The sequence below is a fragment of the Pan paniscus genome, chromosome 13 (genome assembly GCF_029289425.2).
Source record: "Pan paniscus chromosome 13, NHGRI_mPanPan1-v2.0_pri, whole genome shotgun sequence".
NCBI classification, from domain to species: Eukaryota; Metazoa; Chordata; class Mammalia; order Primates; family Hominidae; genus Pan; species Pan paniscus.
Genome location: NC_073262.2, coordinates 129,902,725 through 129,921,349, shown reverse-complemented (window position 1 = coordinate 129,921,349; position 18,625 = coordinate 129,902,725). Strand labels below are relative to the sequence as shown.

The window sequence follows — 18,625 nt, the reverse complement described above, 5'->3', positions numbered from 1 at the left end:
TTTTTTTTGGAGACAGAGTCTCGTTTTGTCGTCCAGACTGGAGTGCAGTGGCATGATCTTGGCTTGCTGCAACCTCTGCTTCCCACATTCAAGTAATTGTCATGCCTCAGCCTCCCAAGTAGCTGGGATTATAGGCATGCACCACCACACCTGGCTAATTTTTGTATTTTGAGTAGAGACAGGGTTTCGCCATGTTGGCCCAGCTGGTCTTGACCTCCTGGCCTCAAATGATCTGCCCACCTCGGCCTCCCAAAGTGCTGGGATTATAGTAGTGAGCTACCATGCCTGGCCCAGAATGAAAATTATAATCTGTATTTATAATTGTTGCAAAGACAACAAAACCGTTGTTGAGTTACAGCACCTAAGCTTCATTCTCACTAAGCTAGCAGAGCCATAAATTACTCTTGATCATGATGGTAGGAGAAGTAATGTCTAGGGATGGGAGTGTACAGGAGTTGTCAAGAGAGAGTATTTGACAGGCATATTTGACAAGGATGCAATAATCTAAGCAGGAACGAGGTGCTCTCTTCTTGTGAGGCTCACATGAACTGGTCTTATAGCCAGGAGATGCTCAAGCAAAGCCATAGAAGGAGGGAGGAGGGAGCAGGGCTTCTGGAAAAAGCTATTTGTCAAAATATATGCTAAATCTACTTTCATACTGTCCATATGAATTGAGATAATGCTATTAACTGAGAATAATGGGCTTTGAAGGTTGTGAAAAGTGCCAAGGATAAAACTGGCCTTGAACCAGCTATCTTTGGAGCAAGAAGACCAAAGAAGGAACCATCTGATTGCTTGGATAAAGTGTTGTTAAAAAAGGAGAGAGACAAAACAGAACCATCTGGTCAAGGACTTGCTGGCTTCTGATGTCTGCCTGTTCTCTTGAGGCTAAGGTAACTGTGAAAAAGGGCATGTTGCCAGGGTTATCCCTGGCAGCAGGAGGGAGCTGTTAAAGGCCCCAGGACAGTTGAGACATCCATCAAGAAATATCTTTCAACTGTAAGTATAGAAGCCTATGAATGACCACGAAATCACCAGAGGAGTTAAGTAAGATCATGTTTCCAAACCAAGCTTTATATATCCCAGTGTCCTTTGGAAGGTCTTTAGATGTAATCATGGATCAAATTGGCAACTTTCAAAGAATCATGGAGAACATGAGAGACACCTACAGACTGAAAATGGGCAAATATGTCATTTTTCAAAAAAAACTTTTAAAGTTAGATTCTGGAAATCAAATACCAAGAGTGCTTAAGAGCGATTCCTAACAATGAGCTATGGCAAAGCACCTCATTACGCATCACTGATGAGGTTAGTAGAGGACAAAATGAGTTATACCATAGATGTTCTGTATTTACATATGAATTGTCAATGTATTTACACTGACAATTTACATGGTAGAGAGAGCTGTGCCATGTGCCATGGTAGCTCTCTCTACCATATTTTTGTGGACAAAATGGCTGCTGCATAGAGCAACAAGGATAGATTTAAAGCTTGGTGAATAGCCACATCAAAAGGCAGTTCATTAAGGGATTAATTCCAGCTGGTAGAGAGCAAACTCTGGGCACAAAGAGCTGCTTTGTTAAGTGTTTCTTGGATCAGCAAGTGATGTCCTCCTCCCTCTTCTTAGTCTAGAAAACCAGACCTCCATTACCTGACTCCTGCTTAGCCCTCCAGACTCCTCCCAAGGTGTCCTCATTCCCACCTCAGCTCCAGTAATAGAGTTGTGTGTGTGTGTCACTCACACACACCCATTGTCATTTTGCTCAGAAAGCTCCTTTCCTCCACCCGACCCATACCCCTGCTTTTCCTATTTTCTTGGATAACTCCTATGCGTCTTTCAAGACTCAGGCCAGGCATCAATCTCCTTGGGGAGGGATCTTTCCTGAACACCTTCCCTCTACAGTCTGGATTAAATACCCTTCCTCTGTGTCCCCACAGCCCCCTGCATTCTTCCTACCACACAGTGTGAAAATGGCCGTCTCTGTGTCTATCACCCTCACTTTATTGTGGGCTCCTCTAGGGCAAGGGACTGTAGCTTTTTGTTTTTCTATCCATTGGTACAGAGTAGACACTCAGTTATGATCCCTGAGTCACATTCATCTATTCAACATCTGTCTCCAAGGATTTGATGTAAACAGAGGGGTCAACTTTTCTAATACGCTGCTAAGAGAAAGCTAGGGACGACGGCTGTGGTGTTGAGAGAGAGAATATGAATTGAGAGATTGCAGGCTGGGTGCACAGGCCTAAATGAATAAGATGAGGTCTAAGATTGATAAATGTAAAAGTTCTACACTTAAGTCCCAAATAAACATCAGCAACAACAAGCTAGGCAAGAAATAATGGAGAAAACTTAGTAGTAGTTCATAAGGAAAAGGCCCATGGGCTTTAGTTGATTACAGGTACAATGTGGAGACAGGTAGGTCAGCCCAATGGCCCAAGTGGAATTTTAGGTCTGATTCCTAAAATGGTGATGTTCCGGACAGTAGACCCTTCTGTCCTTTAGCCACTCACCAGGGTATTGACTTCTTACTTCTGGAGGGCATTCATTCCAGAGGCTATATTTTTTAGGGTGATTGAAACTAGGGTGTATTCAGTATAGAGGCAAGGCTGATAAATAGTTAAACTGAATTTGAAAGAACCAAGTATTTATCCAGGAATAAAATAATTGGAAAGAAATGGCAGTTATTTAGAAACATTGGCTGGCATTTGGGGGGCAGAAAATAAATAGGCATTTACAGGGGAATGCAGAAATCTTCAAAAGCCTGTAAGTAGAGGGAAGAGTGACAATGTCATTTAGAGTGATTCTGAACTCCCGGCTGCTTTTTGAAGATTCTGTCACTGGACTTGTTCAGGGTCTAAATAAGCAAGGATCTGGAGTGCTGTAGAGGTGAGTCCCATACAGACCAAAGTTTTGGAGGCCTCTTAGAGGCCAAATCATTCCAACTCTGAAGATTTTTTGATTTTCAGAAACTTCTGGACTGTGTTCCCTTAGGCGCACTGCACAGATGCATCAAAAATTGTAAATTTTTGCTGCCTCCAGGCCCATCTGATCTGGCAATTAACTTATAAGAGTATAATAGTACTCTTGTACTAACGATAAGTCAATGTTAATGATATGGTTTGGCTGTGTCCCCACCCAAATCTCATCTTGAATTGTAGTTCCTATAATCCCCACATGTCCTGGGAAGGACCCAGTGGGAGGTAATTGAATCATGGGGGTGGTTTCCCCCATGCCAATCTCATGGTAGTGAGTGAGTTCTCATGAGATCTGATGGTTTTGTTTGTTTGTTTGTTTTGACGGAGTCTCACTCTGTCACCCAGGCCGGAGTGCGTGGCGCTATCTCGGCTCACTGCAAGCTCCACCTCCCAGGTTCACGCCATTCTCCTGCCTCAGCCTCCTGAGTAGCTGGGACTACAGGCGCCTGCCACCACGCCCAGCTAATTTTTTGTATTTTTAGTAGAGACGGGGTTTCACCATGTTAGCCAGGATGGTCTCGATCTCCTGACCTCGTGATCCGCCCACCTCGGCCTCCCAAAGTGCTGGGATTACAGGCGTGAGCCAGCACGCCAGGCCGATCTGATGGTTTTATAAGGGGCTTCCCCTTTTGCTTGGCACTCATTCTCTCTCCTGTTGCAGTGTGAAGAGGTGCCTTCTGCCATGATTATAAGTTTCTTGAGGTCTCCCCAGCCATGCGAATTGTGAGTCAATTAAACCTCTTTTCTTTATAAATTACCCAGTCTCGGGTATGTCTTTATTAACAGCATGAGAATGGACTAATACAGTTAACATCAACAATATACGATATAATATACAATATAAGAATAATTATAAGTTGATATTGAATTAATAATGAGTCAAAATAATTATCCATACTCACCAGACGACCTGGTGGTCCCATGTCTCCTGCAGTTCCAGGTGGACCTTTCAGGCCAGGGTGGCCCATAGACCCTTTGTCTCCTTTTATGCCTATTACGTGACTCCCTGGAGGTCCAGGGGGACCAGGCTCACCTGAATTCATGAAAAGTCTGTCAGTATTGCCAGCCAGGGAGCTTGGAAGGTTCTATTTATCAGTGATTGTTTCTAATGAAGTATAAACCCTTCACTTAGCATTGCCACAAACATTCTTTCCCCTGGAGCATGTGATGGGATTGTGGTAAAGACAGGAGAAGATGATGCCAGCGAAGCACCTGGCACCCACCAGCAGGATCTGCTTCTCCCCAGTGAGGGTCTGTTACAGCAGGGTCTGTGCCTGTTTCCCTAGAGCCTAGCCCAGCTCTAGGGATTCAACAAATAGAGTTGAATGAATGCATCACTGTCTTTTAGGCTAATTATTTTTTTTTGATACAGTTTTGTTCTGTTGCCCAGGCTGCAGTGCAGTGGCGCAATCTCAGCTCACTGCAGCCTCTGCCTCCCAGGTTTAAGCAGTTCTCCCATCTCAGCCTCCTGAGTTGCTGGTATTACAGGCATGCACCACCAAGCAAGACTGGCTAATTTTTGTATTTTTAGTAGAGACAGGGTTTCACCATGTTGGCCAGGCTAGTCTTGAACTCCTGACCTCAAGTGATCCATCTGCCTTGGCCTACCAAAGTGCTGGGATTACAGGTGTGAGCCACTGCGTCCAGCCAGGCTCGTTAATTTATTAACTATGCATCCCTCAAACAGGCTACCTTGCCTTGACAACTGCTGGGTATGGGAACCACAGGTAGTGGGGGAATGGAGATGACCACAGGGAAAGAAGCAACAAGGTAACATGAGGAGGAGGTTGAAAACTTTTGAGGTCAAACATGATTTTTGTTATTTTATGCTGTTTAAAAGTAAACCCTTTACCTGGGCTTCCTCTTGAGCCTGGTGGACCACGATTTCCTGTCTGGCCAGGGATAATTGCACCGGGCAGACCTGGTGGCCCCGGGAATCCTTCTATGCCTGTGGGTCCTCGAGGTCCAGCATCTCCCATGGCCCCTCTTCTGCCCGGGAGGCCAGGAAAACCTGGGGCTCCCCTGTCTCCTTTGGCTCCTGCAAAGAAGAAGGCTTAATAAGTTTCTTTAATGCCCATACGGTTGGGTTAGAGTTCTTGACTATCTTTAATAGTATAGGTACTTTGCTTAAAAGTGTTCAGATTCAGAATATATGTTTCTAAAATATATATTTTATAATATATTGCTGGTAAATGCAATATAGAGCTACAAAAACTGAGTTGAGACTAAGTCTGTCTCCAACTAGCTGTCCGATCTTGGCAAAGTCACTTCAGATTTACCTACTATTACAAATTTTGATTTTCTTATTTTAAAAAATGAAGGTAATACCTGTTCTAGCTAATTCTTTCAGATCAAGTGAGATAACATACAGACATAAAAGCGTGGTATAAGCTCTAAAGTGTTATATAAATATAAGCCAGTTATTATCAGCTTATTAACTCAGTCATGTTGACATTGTTGAGTCACTGATAATTCGTTAGAGCATAAGAAGCTGAACTGCGTAGCACTGATGTGTGTATTTGAAGTATTATCCAGCTAAATCCAGACAAAGGAGCAACAAAATTGCAGTCTTTATTCTGTCCTTTAGTTAACTTCCCCACACATTCCCCATAATAGGAATACTAGTGGCAGGAGGTTTGGATTTACCAAAGACCCTCCAAAAAGGTCACAGGTTAATACTAATATTTTTCATCTTAGAAAACCTTCAAGAAATTGTGCTTTGACATTCACGAATGAAAAATATTGTATGAATTGCAAATAATGTCTCCCTCTTCTCTCCCATCTCTGTGTTATTCTAGAAGCAGTAAATGGCATGAAAACGGAAGATAGATGTGCAGAAGGAGAGGGAGAAGGAGAGGGAGGCTAATAGCTCAGGGGAGGGCTTGGGGAGTTATTATATAGTAAAGACTTACAATGAAAATAAAACTGATGAATATTGACGATCTAGCCCTATGTCTATTCACATCCTTTAGCTTTTTAATGCCTGTAATTTATGCTTTTAAAAGAAAGTGCTTAGATGACTTCAGTTCACTCCAAGCTTTGTAATACTGTATTTGCATGGCAATGACCTGAAGTACCAAGATGGCTTGGATTATATATTTCATGTTCATTAAAATGATTACATGCTCTGCAATATGATTTCTTTTTAGGATTTGGGAGAATAAACTAATTAAAAGGATTCATACCTTCCAAGTCTCAATGAACTCTTCTCCATATTTAGTTATCCTAGAGGGATTGAGGTGCATAATCATTCACTTACATAATTAGGCTATTTGTTAGTTTTAAGGCTTTAAACCTAAGGTATGACCGTTTTATACCAAATTTTATTTCCAGTTAAAAGCTAGTGTTCTCATTCCAAATGGTTAAACTGTGAGTTAGCCTGGGAACATGAAGAGCAACTCTCCTTTTGACCAAAATTCTAAAGCTACACTGTGGAACAGGAAGAGCCTTCGTGCTCATTGGGAAAGGAGAGGTCTGAGAGATGTGGGAATACTGAGCTCAACCGAAAGAACAATCAAACCAGTAAGAAACAAATGGGAGAGAACAGCTCTTGTCTACTTTTACACTTCAACTGTTTTGTCAAGAGGTGGTTCCTGCCCAACTGAGTTTCTCATTGGCATCCAGCTGCTCTTTGCTGGTTCGCATGAACATCAATAACTAGGGCCCTTCAGTGTGTTAGGCCTCTTTGCTAATGAAATGCTCCCATTCATAGGACGCGTGGCTGAGACGGGTCAATGAAATGTGCAAACAATCTGATGTTTCTCCTGGAAGGTTTGACTAGAAAATGGAAGAGTTGAAAGAAGCTGTTTATCTTGTAAAGCACTGACATGAGAAATCCAGATCTGTGGCCTGCCAAACAAAAAACTTGTAAATACTCTGAATGACATGTTCAGTAAACTGCCATGTCTGAGATGTTGAGAGACTCTCTGGGTCGCCTTTAATAAACAATAGCATGGACCGCAAGCTGGATCTGGGAGTTGGAATCAGACCTATGAAGATACAGGTGGGAAAGAATTCGGATTACTCCTGTGTCTCAGAACAGCAGGGACAGATGCTTACTGAGAACCCATCAGTTCCACCTTCACCTTTTAGGAGGTGGTATCTTTAAACCATGCTAACAACAGCAAGACATATACAGAAGAATCGTTTTTACTTTTCAAGACTTTCTTAGTAGGAAATTCCAAAATTGAATCACAGTTTCTAATTCATTCCATTTGTTGTGATGGTAATAATTAAACATTTTAAATTGAAGACCAAGATGATAAATATCCTGTATTACTATTGGAACATCTTTAATTCACTAGGTTAAGCTTACTTTATATTTCAAGCATATTCAACTGCTTTCTCTCCTTGAAAATGTGTACATTAGGACAGGGAAGAAGAACTGTTTACCTTGAGCACCAGGGTTCCCTCTTGGGCCTGGAGGGGCCCTCAATAAACCTGAAAGAGATAATCTTGGCATGTTAATAGTTGGTCAATTTCATTACATTATATTTCTATGACTAAAGTTTAGTACACACCGAAAACATGTGAAAGAGAATCAGTTCTATCAGAGAAAAATCTTTAGAGCAGCACAGGATTACACTGTTACTAATGATTCTATCCAAAATAACACTAACGGATCAAAGATAATGAGCAAGTTGTACCTGTTTCTCCCTTTTCTCCGGCTGGACCAGGAATTCCATCACGTCCTTGGTCACCTCTTATACCCATTGGTCCAGGAGATCCTGGAAATCCTGGAAGACCTGAAAAAAAAAAAACCCCAAAAACCCCAAACTATGGTATACAAAAAGAGGATTTATTTCTTGCCAGTGGCCTAATGGGAATACCAGGGATATGTGTGGAATTGTGTTAAACAGGCTGTTTTTCAGAACTGTAGCTATGTGAAGCTATGTTCCCAGGGAAAACCACGTACAGATTACTATTATCATGAGGATTATCAGTTTGGAATAGGTTGCCAAATATTTGAATTAAATAGATAGAAATATCTAACCCCATTTTTTTTGCATTTTTGTCTGGATACTGAGTAACTAGGAGCTACCTTCTATAGAGTAGTAGGTTTACGGAAATCCAAACCTCAGGAGAAAATGTGCCTCCCACATGAAAAGGAAAAAGAGAAAGTACAAAAATGAAACCTGGAGGGCCTCTGATTCCTGGAGAGCCCAGGAGGCCTTTGATTCCTTTAAAACCCAAATCACCATGAGGACCTGGCTTTCCTGGAAATGAAGAGAGGGGAAGGAAGAAAAAAGATCACCAAAAGATAAATGATTACAACAGTGACTGAAACGGTCTGTTTTTATAGTCAACCATGCTCACGCTGGCCTTAAGGAAGCTCTCTTGTTGCAAGGTCACCCCATGGTTTTGTCCAGGCTGCTATTTTCCTGGAGAACCACTGCAGAGATGTGTCTAATCACTTTCAAAGATGTGTGTACACCAACCACAAGCACCAGTCAATATGCGATTTTATTTTAATTGCGAGTTAAATGCAAATTTATTGAAACTTTCTGTATTTGAACAGGTAGTTTATTGTATTTAAGTAAGACCTGAATCTGCAACCTGATAGTTTCACAGTTGTTTTTAATAAAACAAAACCCTAAACCTGAATTGTAAGCTAATAAGCCAGAAAGCCAAAATTCAATCCAGAAATGGGTTCGAAAAAGAGTCACAGCACAGTGTTGTAGTTTGAATTGTGTTGTCCCCAAATTCATATGCTGAAGTCCTAACCTTCAGTACTTCGGAACGTGACTCTGTATTCGGGGATAGGGCTGGTAAAGAGGTAATTAAATTAAAATGAGGTCAGTAGGGTGGGCCCTAATCCAATGTGAGTGGTGTCTTTGTAAGAAAAGAAGGTTAAGACACTTGGAAAACACTGGAAGAAGATAGCCATCCACAAGCCAAGAACAGGGGCCCCACAAGAAACAAACACTGCCGACAGCTTGATCACAGACTTGGAGCTGCTGGAACTGTGAGAAAATAAACATCTGTAGTTTAAGCCACCTAATCGCTTCTCAGCCTTTTGGCTAACATCAAGTGTAGTTTAAGCCACCTAGTCTGTGGAATTCACTATGGAAGCCTGGACAAACTAATACAAACATTATGATTGTATAACGGCTAACATTTTGTATCCTTGGGCTGAATTTGTTGAGGCAGTTCTTCAAAAGTGTTTTTTATAGGAACATATTTTCGTATTTCAGTCCAAATGGGCTGATTAGTAAAATTGGGCTCTCTTAATGAATTCTCTTAGTGTGTTAGAATTTGAAGTTCAAAGTTGAATAAAAGCTACTGCAGCATAAAAGTATAAATAGCTTTCTGTTTACCACAATGATTTCAGGAGGGCTATACTCTGAGTAATGCTTCCAGCTTTTAGAATTGTAAACCCAAGCCTTACCTGGGAGGCCAGGACTTCCAGGACTTCCAGGGGCTCCCTCAGGTCCAGCAGGCCCCAAATGTCCAGGGGGGCCAGGTTGCCCCATTTCTCCTTTCTTTCCCATATCACCCGGCAGTCCTGGATCCCCCTTAAATGTAGTCAAATACCTTTAAAATTCTCATATAAGCAGGATATGTGGTAAGAATTCAGCATAAACTTTATTCACTAATTTTTTCATTCATTCATCAATTCATATTTAGTATCTGCTATCTGCCAGCACTGTGATAGGTGCTGGGAATAAGACGGCCACATGGTTTATGGGGCCCAGTGCAAAATGAAAATGCAGTTTCCCTTAAAACTTTTTAAAGCGAATTTCAAGACAGCAACAGCATAGCATCAGACCAAGTGTGGAGGCCCTTCTTAGCACAGGATTTCTGTGACTGCACTGGTAGCATACCCAGGAAGCCGGCTTTTACCAGGATATAATGGTAACCTATATAGATTTATGACATACACAGTCCCTGCCTTCATGGAGCTTCAGAGACCAGTAAGGAGATAGATATTAAATAATCACACAAATATATAATTACAAATTGTGATGAGTAGCTGGGAGTAAGAAAGAAATAGACTAAATAAAGATGTATCCTACAAATGCTATGCATGCAAATATGTCAATCACATGTTTTAAAAACCTTCCAATGATTTAGTGTTCATTAAATCTTCACTTCAGTTTTACGACAAACCCGAACATATAGGTTTGATAAAGATTTACAAAATTTCTATGGTAGCCAATTAAAATATACTACTCTGTTACTCTCATTTTGCTGACATGATAAAACCAGCTCATTTTGTGTTCAATGCACAGTTCTAAAAATTTATTCTGGTGGTTACCTGTGAAAACTTTAAATCTAAATGAAACTATCAGTTAATTGAGTGTGAAGTCAAATAGGATTTTTCGTTGAGCAAATATCTCAGTGGAAGCAATCTCAGGTTTTCTGAGGACTTAATCTAAATATAAAGAACAAAGACATTTGTCTGTGCTCCAAGTAATAAACAGTTGCTTTCTTGGGTCTGTGTAGTGTCTAAATTTTTTTCTTGTTTTAGCAATTACTACTGGAGACTATAGCTGGTGGAAATATTTAGGAAAGGTGGTATTTTATTGTCTCCAAAAAGAGGGAGAAGGTTCCCTAAGTAATAATTTTTATATATTGGAGTCATATACTGTTGAAAATCTAAAAATCTAAATCTGAAAAATAGACTCTACCCTACAAAAACATTTTCAAACATTTTGCATTTAGTTTCAAGAGGTTGCTGGGCTTCTTGGGATCCCATAGATTTCCCCAGTGGTCCATGGAATCCCATGTTAGCAACTTCTGCTTATAGGAACTTCTTATTAATCATTCTCTAGTGGTCTATCTCTGGCTTTTAGTGTGAGAGCTGTACTCAGAAAATTGGGAAGAGAATAAACCTAAGAAAGCAGCCAAGTCCTATTGAAACATCTGGTTGCTGCTTTGTATAATACAGTAGTAAGGGCTTTAACATCCAACCTCAATTTGACAAAGCACAAACACTGAAAACATTGAAACAAGATTAAGCATTTCCATTCCATTACACAGAAAAAGTTCTAAAACAAGAAAGATAAATGTATGTATCTTAGGATTTTGTTCGCTTTCTAATGATGCTGTAAAGTTATTTTATTTTGTATCTTTTGTTAGTCTTTGTAAGACAAGTGTTTTTTATTAGAAGGTTTGGAAATTTATTTTTCTAAGTCTGAGATGAGTACAGCAGAAATGGGCCACTTTGTATCACAAGAAAAAACCCACTGTCCCATCTGATTGTATGGGCCTGTAATCACTGCCTTCTTCTGGCAGCACACCTAAATTGCAGAGACAGTGTGAGAAATTCCTTGGTGACTGAAAGAGTCTCTCAGAAGTTGACAGCTCTGTGACAGACAAGCATCCTCTGTTGTGGAGATAGGATTTTAAAAATCCAAATAACTGTCTGAAAGTATAGTAACAGTTTCAATTTTCTCTGCCCACACCGAATCTGGGTACTTGTTGATATTTTTCAAGGCACTCACTCCACCACTAAAATGTAAATATTTCAGTGGCCTATATACCGTTGGTCCCGGTGGTCCTGGCCTTGTACCTTCTGAATAACCTGGCTCTCCCTTATCTCCCTGGAGACCATGAATACCTGGGAGGCCTGGTCTTCCTGCTCGACCTGGGAATCCCAAAGTTCCCCTTTTTCCTTTAGAACCTGAAATTAGGGGGAAAACATAGAGTAAAATAGATAAACATGAGGATCTTGAAGTTTTCTACTTTTCACTTTTACATAAGCTTTCTCGCAAGAATAGCTTTTTCAGAATTGCAACTGCATCAGGTAGTTACAATAGATGATTATTATATAATATCAATATTTATTTTGTTCTCACCCATTTTCTAGTTGCACACTGTGTATTTGTCTAATAGGAAATCTGTTTTTTTTGTTGTTGGTTTTTTTGAGATGGAGTCTCACTCTGTCGCCCATGCTGGAGTGCAGCGGCGTGACCTCAGCTCACTGCAACCTCCACCTCTCGGGTTCAAGCGATTCTCCTGCCTCAGCCTCCTGAGTAGCTGGGACTATAGGCGTGTGCCACCACACCCAGCTATTTTTTTTGTATCTTTAGTAGAGATGGGGTTTCGCCATGTTGGCCAGGCTGCTCTCAAACTCCTGACCTCAGGTGATCCACTTGCCTCAGCCTCCCAAAGTGCTGGGATTACAGGCATGAGCCACTATGCCCGGCCCTGCAAATCTAGTTTTTTAATATAAGCTTTCTACCAAGTGGAAAACCAAAACAGTACGCAACACAGAAAATCTGGAGTCCTCACCCATCATGAGCTTGTGGGCTCATAACAGGACCTTATGCATTACCTGGCATGCCCATGTTCCCCATGATTCCTGGTATACCACGCGGTCCTGGTTCTCCAGGATTCCCAGTGCTGCCCAAATCTCCTCTGGGGCCTTGAGAACAAATAAATAGTTATTGCCCTGCACAGTTCCTGGACATAGTATGTGTTTAATAAATACTTGTTGCTTGCATGCATGAATGAATGCAGAACAGCCAGACCGGCTGGTTTGGGCACTTGTCTAGCTGTCCTTTTTCCTTCAAATAAGAGGGAACTAGGGACCCAGAACATGGAAAACTAAAGCAAGTTAGATTCTTGTTAGCAGACCTGGGTTTCAAACACTAAAATCATCCTAGGACCAACACCAGCGGGAAAAAAGTGGGCTCCTGCAACCATATGGTAATACATTTCCAACTGCATCCTGAAGTGTTATTGCCATGTAATATATTCTGTTACTGAGGTGGTTGTAGGAATGGTGGGATACTTTAATTATTTAAAAATTATTTTGTAAACTCAGTTACTTGTTTTAAAAAAGAAAGATGCAAACCTGAAAACTTCTAAGGCATTCTCTAATTTTCATCTCTGATATGTGATATAGTGATACATTATAATTTATAATACATATCAGCAATTTCAGAATGAAATTTTGAGGACAAAATGGAACTATTTGTAGGTTAATATATGTTAGTTAACGACACGCCAACTATCAACACCTTTTAGTTAATTTAGTAACAAATTTCTGCTGGAACACTATCAGAACAGAATTGATATTTAAACCCAGTAAACCTAGAAACAACTTTTATTACTTTAGATGTAGGAAAGTGTAAAATGTGATATTTTTCTATTTGAGAATCAGCTGTACCTGGTGGTCCTGCTGGTCCAGGTAGTCCTTTGAGGCCCTTTAAACCTGGCATCCCTGGAACGCCTCTGTTTCCTTTCTCACCTGGATTTCCTGCGAATCCTGAAGTTAGAAACCAGGTATTAACAAGAAAATTAACTGTAATCCCAGCTACGTGGGAGGCTGAGGCAGGAAAATCACTTGAACCTGGGAGACAGAGGTTGAAGTGAGCTGAGATCGTGCCACTGCACTCCAGCCTGGGCAACAGAGCGAGACTCCATCTCAAAAAAAAAAAAAACCCCAAAACAAAAAACCAGGTATCAAAAATTCATGTTAAAATTTTGTCAGACCCATCCACATCCTGGTTTAAACCGATGGCATATTATTGTAGTACAGCATAGCATATATGTTAAGAGCATGGGCAGATTTGGGCTTCTGTCTCTTAAAGAAGAGGATTAAATGAAATAATATGTGTCAAGCATTAGCACAGTGCCTGGCATAAGTTATTCCTCAATGAACACTAGCAATGATCTTAATATGTACTCTTTAAAACAACATTTTAAGAATTAGCAGCCTAAATACCTCTTCATTTTTTAATAGTAAAGACAAAGTGTTATCCACTACAGTATTCTCATCTAGATGATTCTATTCTCAATCCATATATTAAAATTATAATTTATAAAGTATTAGGTAAGTCAAAGGCCAGAATCACAGTGTCAATCAGTTAATAACACTTGGATTTGAATCCAGTTCTGCCCAGCTGGAAAGCTCAAAATCGTCCCAGGAAACCATTCCACTTTCCCTAAAACATGACTTTGATCATACTCTTCTCCTGTTCATAAATAGTCATTGGGCCAGGTGCAGTGGCTCACGCCTGTAATCCCAGCACTTTGGGAGGCTGAGGTGGGCGGAACATTTGAGGTCAGGAGTTCGAGACCAGCCTGGCCAACATGGTGAAACCCTGTCTCTACTAAAAAATATAAAAAGTAGCTGGCTTGGTGGCACACACCTGTAATCCCAGCTACTTGGGAGGCTGAGGCAAGAGAATCACTTGAACCTAGGAGGCGGAGGTTGCAGTGAGCCGAGATCACACCATTTACACTCCAGCCGGGGTGACAGAGCGAGACTCCGTCTCAAAATAAATAAATAAATAGTCACTGAATCTCTATTACTTACAGAGTAAATTGCAAACTCTTTCGGCAGCATGAAGCATTCTGCAGTCTGTCTATAGCCTGCCTTTGTGCTTTTTCTCAAGCAGATTCACTTCCCTTGGTTCTTTTCCTGCATATGTACTTATTCATTCACATATGGATGGAGCATCTAATTAATAAATAGGTCTTGTGCTGAGCACCAGAGAGATAAATCATCATGTTCTCTTTCCCCAAGTTTTTAGTGTTTAACTGGGGAGACAGCCAAGTAAACAAATAATTATCATCCAGGAAGATAAACTCTATACTAGAGTTGGGCACAATATGCTACAGGGAAGAATTTCTGAAAGAGGTGGTATTTTTTAGCTCAGTGTTGAAGACCAAATGAAAACTAATTGGGTGAAGAAGGTCTGGAATGAGACAGGATTCCCAGACAATAAAATAGCATGTAGAAAGGAGTGATGAGTATCAGGGAGTTAGATTGTTTTGTTTTACAGCCTTTGTTTTTTCCTTTTATGTCATTGATTGCAATCTAAAAAGATATATACTGTTTAGTCTGTTTGTTTACTTCAGTTTTTTAGGGGTTGGCAAAATACAGCTTTCAGGCTGAATCTGGCTTAGTTTTGTATGGCTTTAGAGTTAAAGACGGGTTTTACATTTTTTTTTTTTTTGAGACGGAGTCTTGCTTTGTCACCATGCTGGAGTGCAGTGGCACAATCTCGGCTCACTGCAACCTCCGCCTTCCGGGTTCAAGTGATTCTCCTACCTCAGCCTCCCAAGTAGCTGGGATTACAGGCGTGTGCCACCACGCCCGCTAATTTTTGTATTTTTAGTAGAGTTGGGGTTTCACTATGTTGGCCAGGATGGTCTCGATCTCTTGACCTCATGATCCACCCGCCTCGGCCTCCCAAAGGACTGGGATTACAGGCGTGAGCCACCACGCCTGGCGGTTTTTACATTTTTAAAAGGTTGTTAAAAACAAAAGCAAAGAAGAATATGCAACAGGGACCATATGTGAGCCACAAAGCGTAAGATACTTACTACCTAGCCTAAATGGAAAATGTTTATGGACCCATTATGTCTCTTTCCCCCACTAAACCGTAACTTTCATCATGACTAGGAAACTAAAGTCTGCTTTGTTCACCTCTGTATAATCAAGGCATAGCAAAATGCCTAGTCCATAGGTATTATTAAGTAAAAGGTAATTATTGAGTACATAAATGTCATGTGGCTGGAGAGACAGGCCAAGTGCAAGTGGTGAATAAACTTGTATGTCAGTCTAAGAAGTTTCACTTCTCAAAGCACAGGGAGCCTTGGAAAGATTTTAAGCCAAGAATTTTATTTGTTCATCTGAATCTTATTCAACATTTAAGTCCTCTTTTATGGAGGTTTCACTGACTATCTTAGTTGCTGTATTTTCTACTTCCCTCAACTCCTACAGAGCTCTGGCAGCACAGTGAGGAGGCCAAGAATGAGGCCCATGTCTGCCATTTCCTATCAGAGTGTCATTGGGCAAGTAACTTGACCTCCCTATTTCCCCATATGTAAAATGGGATGATTGCAATAGTAGTACCTACTCCTAGGGTTATGTATTTATTTATTTTTTGAGACAGAGCCTCACTCTGTTGCCCAGGTTGGAGTGCAGTGGCACAATCTCAGCTCATTGCAACCTCTGCCTCCCAGGTTCAAGCGATTCTCCTGCCTCAGCCTCCTGACTAGCTGGAATTACAGGCTCCCCACCCCGCCCACCCCAGCTAATTTTTGTATATTTAGTAGAGATGGGGTTTTGCCATGTTGGCCAGGCTGGTCTCGAACTCCTGACCTCAGGTGATCCACCCGCCTTGGCCTCCCAAAATACTGGGATTACAGCCGTGAGCCACTGTGCCCAGCCTACTCCTAGGGTTATTGTGAGGATTAAATGAGTCAATAGTTGTAAAACTTGGAACAGTACCTGCACATGGTAAATGCTACTTAGGTCGTTGTTAAATAATATAGCATGCTAATTTGCACCTTGCGTTCTTTATTATCTTTTTCTACATATGCCTAAGTCTGCCACGCAGCCTCCTTGTGGAGAGGATAGTGACTTGTTATTGTGCTTCTCTGTATATTCAATATCTCTTCCACATTTGAAGTGAATAGCTTTAAGTCAGAAATTCAGATTTAGAAAAATAAATGGATCATATTGAAATTAGGGAGGCCTAGATACAGGTTCTTTTTTTGTTGTTCTTCTTCAATCTGTGTCCCTTGGTTATGCATTTGAAAAGCCTAAAGAAAACATACAGAACAGCCTCGATGCATACTGTACTTAGGGTGAGTAAAAGAGTTTTGTTGGAAGCATAGAAATAGCCCCATATCATGTGTCCTTCTGTACTTTACAAAAGGAATTCTTCAATTGCAAATTAGTACTCACTGCGCATTTATACTGTGAGCGCCAAATTTCTGCTTATGTAGGCAGAGATATGCTATTCATATTTTTTCCAAAATGTTTCTAACACTACTTAAATAATCTAAAATAGTCTAGTGAAGTGGTGTCTATGCAGACAGTTTATGAGGACTGGAGACTGGTGCCAGTATTTTTTTTTTTCATATCTTAGCTTAGACTAGTCCTAGCAGAGTTTTATAAAAGTCGCATTACTTTCTTTTTCATTGCTAAAAATGAAATGCAATATTCTTTTTGTACCAGAACTAAAGTGTCTCTTCAACACCAGGTTAGATGAGGACTATGTACATAGAAGGCCTTTACTTCCTAACTTGCCAGTTAGTCAGCCTTTATATTGTAGTCTACAGCACCCTGTGCAAATTTTTTTTTTTTTTTTTTTTTTAGGTTTGGCAGTACATGTGAAGGTTTGTTACATCCTCATGTGCCACGCATATAAATATTTGTTGAATACAGTCTCATTTCTCAAAAGTCATTTCAAATATCTCAAAACTTAACATGGTTTTGCAACTGCAAACACATTTTTCTTTTTTTCCTTTCTTGCCATGATACATTTTTCTTTTATTCCTTTCCTGCTATGAGAGTCTGATCTGCAAATGTAATATTTTACCCAGCAGTTCTCTGTTTTTCTAAAGTTGCTTGGGATTACATTGGTCAAGAAGACTGCAAGGGAGGGCTTCTGAAAATTTGGTTTTATATTGGTTGTATTGATCATATCATGAAAACTGCCATAAAAAGGGCCCAAATAACTTGAAATAATGTGAATGGGTTTGAATTTTAGCCTAGTAGCCACATCTAACAACAGTCTTTCTAAAGGGTTAAATTTTCATTGAAGCATTTCTTTTTAGTAATTATTCTCCAAAGGATTTTGAACAGGAGAAGAAGTTTTTAGATAGAATCAGAAAATATTATTCTGGTAGTCTACAGAATAAAGTTGAATTTGAGATGGAGGTTTCAACATCAGCCAGAAAAGTTTTTTAATGTGGAATTTTTTTAAGGGTTTAATTTTCCCCATACTTGGCAAAGAGGGAGTTTTGAGGCTTATAATTTAAAAACTGACTGCTGATGATTTAAATATAGCAAATTAAAATGCAGAATTAACTTAGAAATAAAAATGTTACACACTGAGGAGGCAACATGTCATGGAAGGTGACTCAGTTCTAGTGCCTGCTGAGCCACCAACCGGCTGTGTGATGGGCAGGTAACTAAACACTGGCCCTCACTGTCCTTATTTGTCAACTAAATGGATTTGCCTGGATAATTTATTAGCCCAAGAATCAGCTCTGATGTCCTGATTCCAAACAAGCAATTCTTTACCTTTGAGACCTGGTTCTCCTTTGTCCCCTATTACGTGGGATATCTCAGAAGGCCCGGGATTTCCTTTATCTCCTTGTTCCCCCTTGGCTCCTGGGGTTCCTCTCTGGCCCTTTACTCCTGGAATTCCAGGGCTCCCTAACAGACAGGAGTAACAACATCAGGTCCTTAATTCTTCAAGTAGTTCATAGGGATTAAAAAGTTGGCAGTGCTTACTATAAAACAGAACAAATCAAACAAAAAAGGCTAACAGTGCTGAGAACTTGATAAATAGTTTCCCCAGGCAGGCAGCCTCATAAGGGTAGTGGTGTAAGCCTACAGAAAACAGGATTCCATTCAAATGGAGAAAAGGAACACAGAAAACAGCCAAATCAAATACTGTTGCTCTCTCAGAACTATTTTTCCCTCCAATGAAACATAACTTTTTTTGCTGCAAAATAAATGAACATTGTTTATGCTTCCTGCTATTTAGAAAGACACTCTATCACTTACCCCTCTGCCCTGGTGTGCCTGGGTTCCCAGGGGGCCCTGGAGGGCCAATGGCTCCAGGAAAGCCCATCATCCCAATCACTCCATCTTCACCTATGGAAACAAATTAACACAAAGCAGCACGTGTTGTACAGAGTGAGAAAAGCAAAATATTCCATATACTAAAAT

At 40.5% G+C, this 18,625-nt stretch overlaps 1 protein-coding gene and 1 long non-coding RNA gene across 4 annotated transcripts in view; one reads left to right on the top strand and one right to left on the bottom strand.

The window, feature by feature from the left end:
- The window catches only part of COL4A3 (collagen type IV alpha 3 chain), a 148,659-nt gene that overhangs the window by 12,055 nt on the left and 117,979 nt on the right, over positions 1 to 18,625 (bottom strand). Inside the window, exons 33-43 of the mRNA XM_003821829.5 lie at positions 18,461 to 18,550; positions 17,972 to 18,106; positions 13,094 to 13,192; positions 12,257 to 12,346; positions 11,463 to 11,602; positions 9,365 to 9,491; positions 8,112 to 8,192; positions 7,623 to 7,721; positions 7,369 to 7,416; positions 4,829 to 5,014; positions 3,879 to 4,009 (exon numbers count right to left, since the gene is read on the bottom strand). Of these exons, the coding sequence (XP_003821877.2) occupies positions 3,879 to 4,009; positions 4,829 to 5,014; positions 7,369 to 7,416; positions 7,623 to 7,721; positions 8,112 to 8,192; positions 9,365 to 9,491; positions 11,463 to 11,602; positions 12,257 to 12,346; positions 13,094 to 13,192; positions 17,972 to 18,106; positions 18,461 to 18,550 (1,226 nt within the window). The remainder of the gene's footprint in view (positions 1 to 3,878; positions 4,010 to 4,828; positions 5,015 to 7,368; positions 7,417 to 7,622; positions 7,722 to 8,111; positions 8,193 to 9,364; positions 9,492 to 11,462; positions 11,603 to 12,256; positions 12,347 to 13,093; positions 13,193 to 17,971; positions 18,107 to 18,460; positions 18,551 to 18,625) is intronic.
- Positions 1 to 18,625, top strand: part of LOC117979478 (uncharacterized) — an 89,868-nt gene that overhangs the window by 22,661 nt on the left and 48,582 nt on the right. The gene's annotated exons all lie outside the window — the stretch shown is intronic.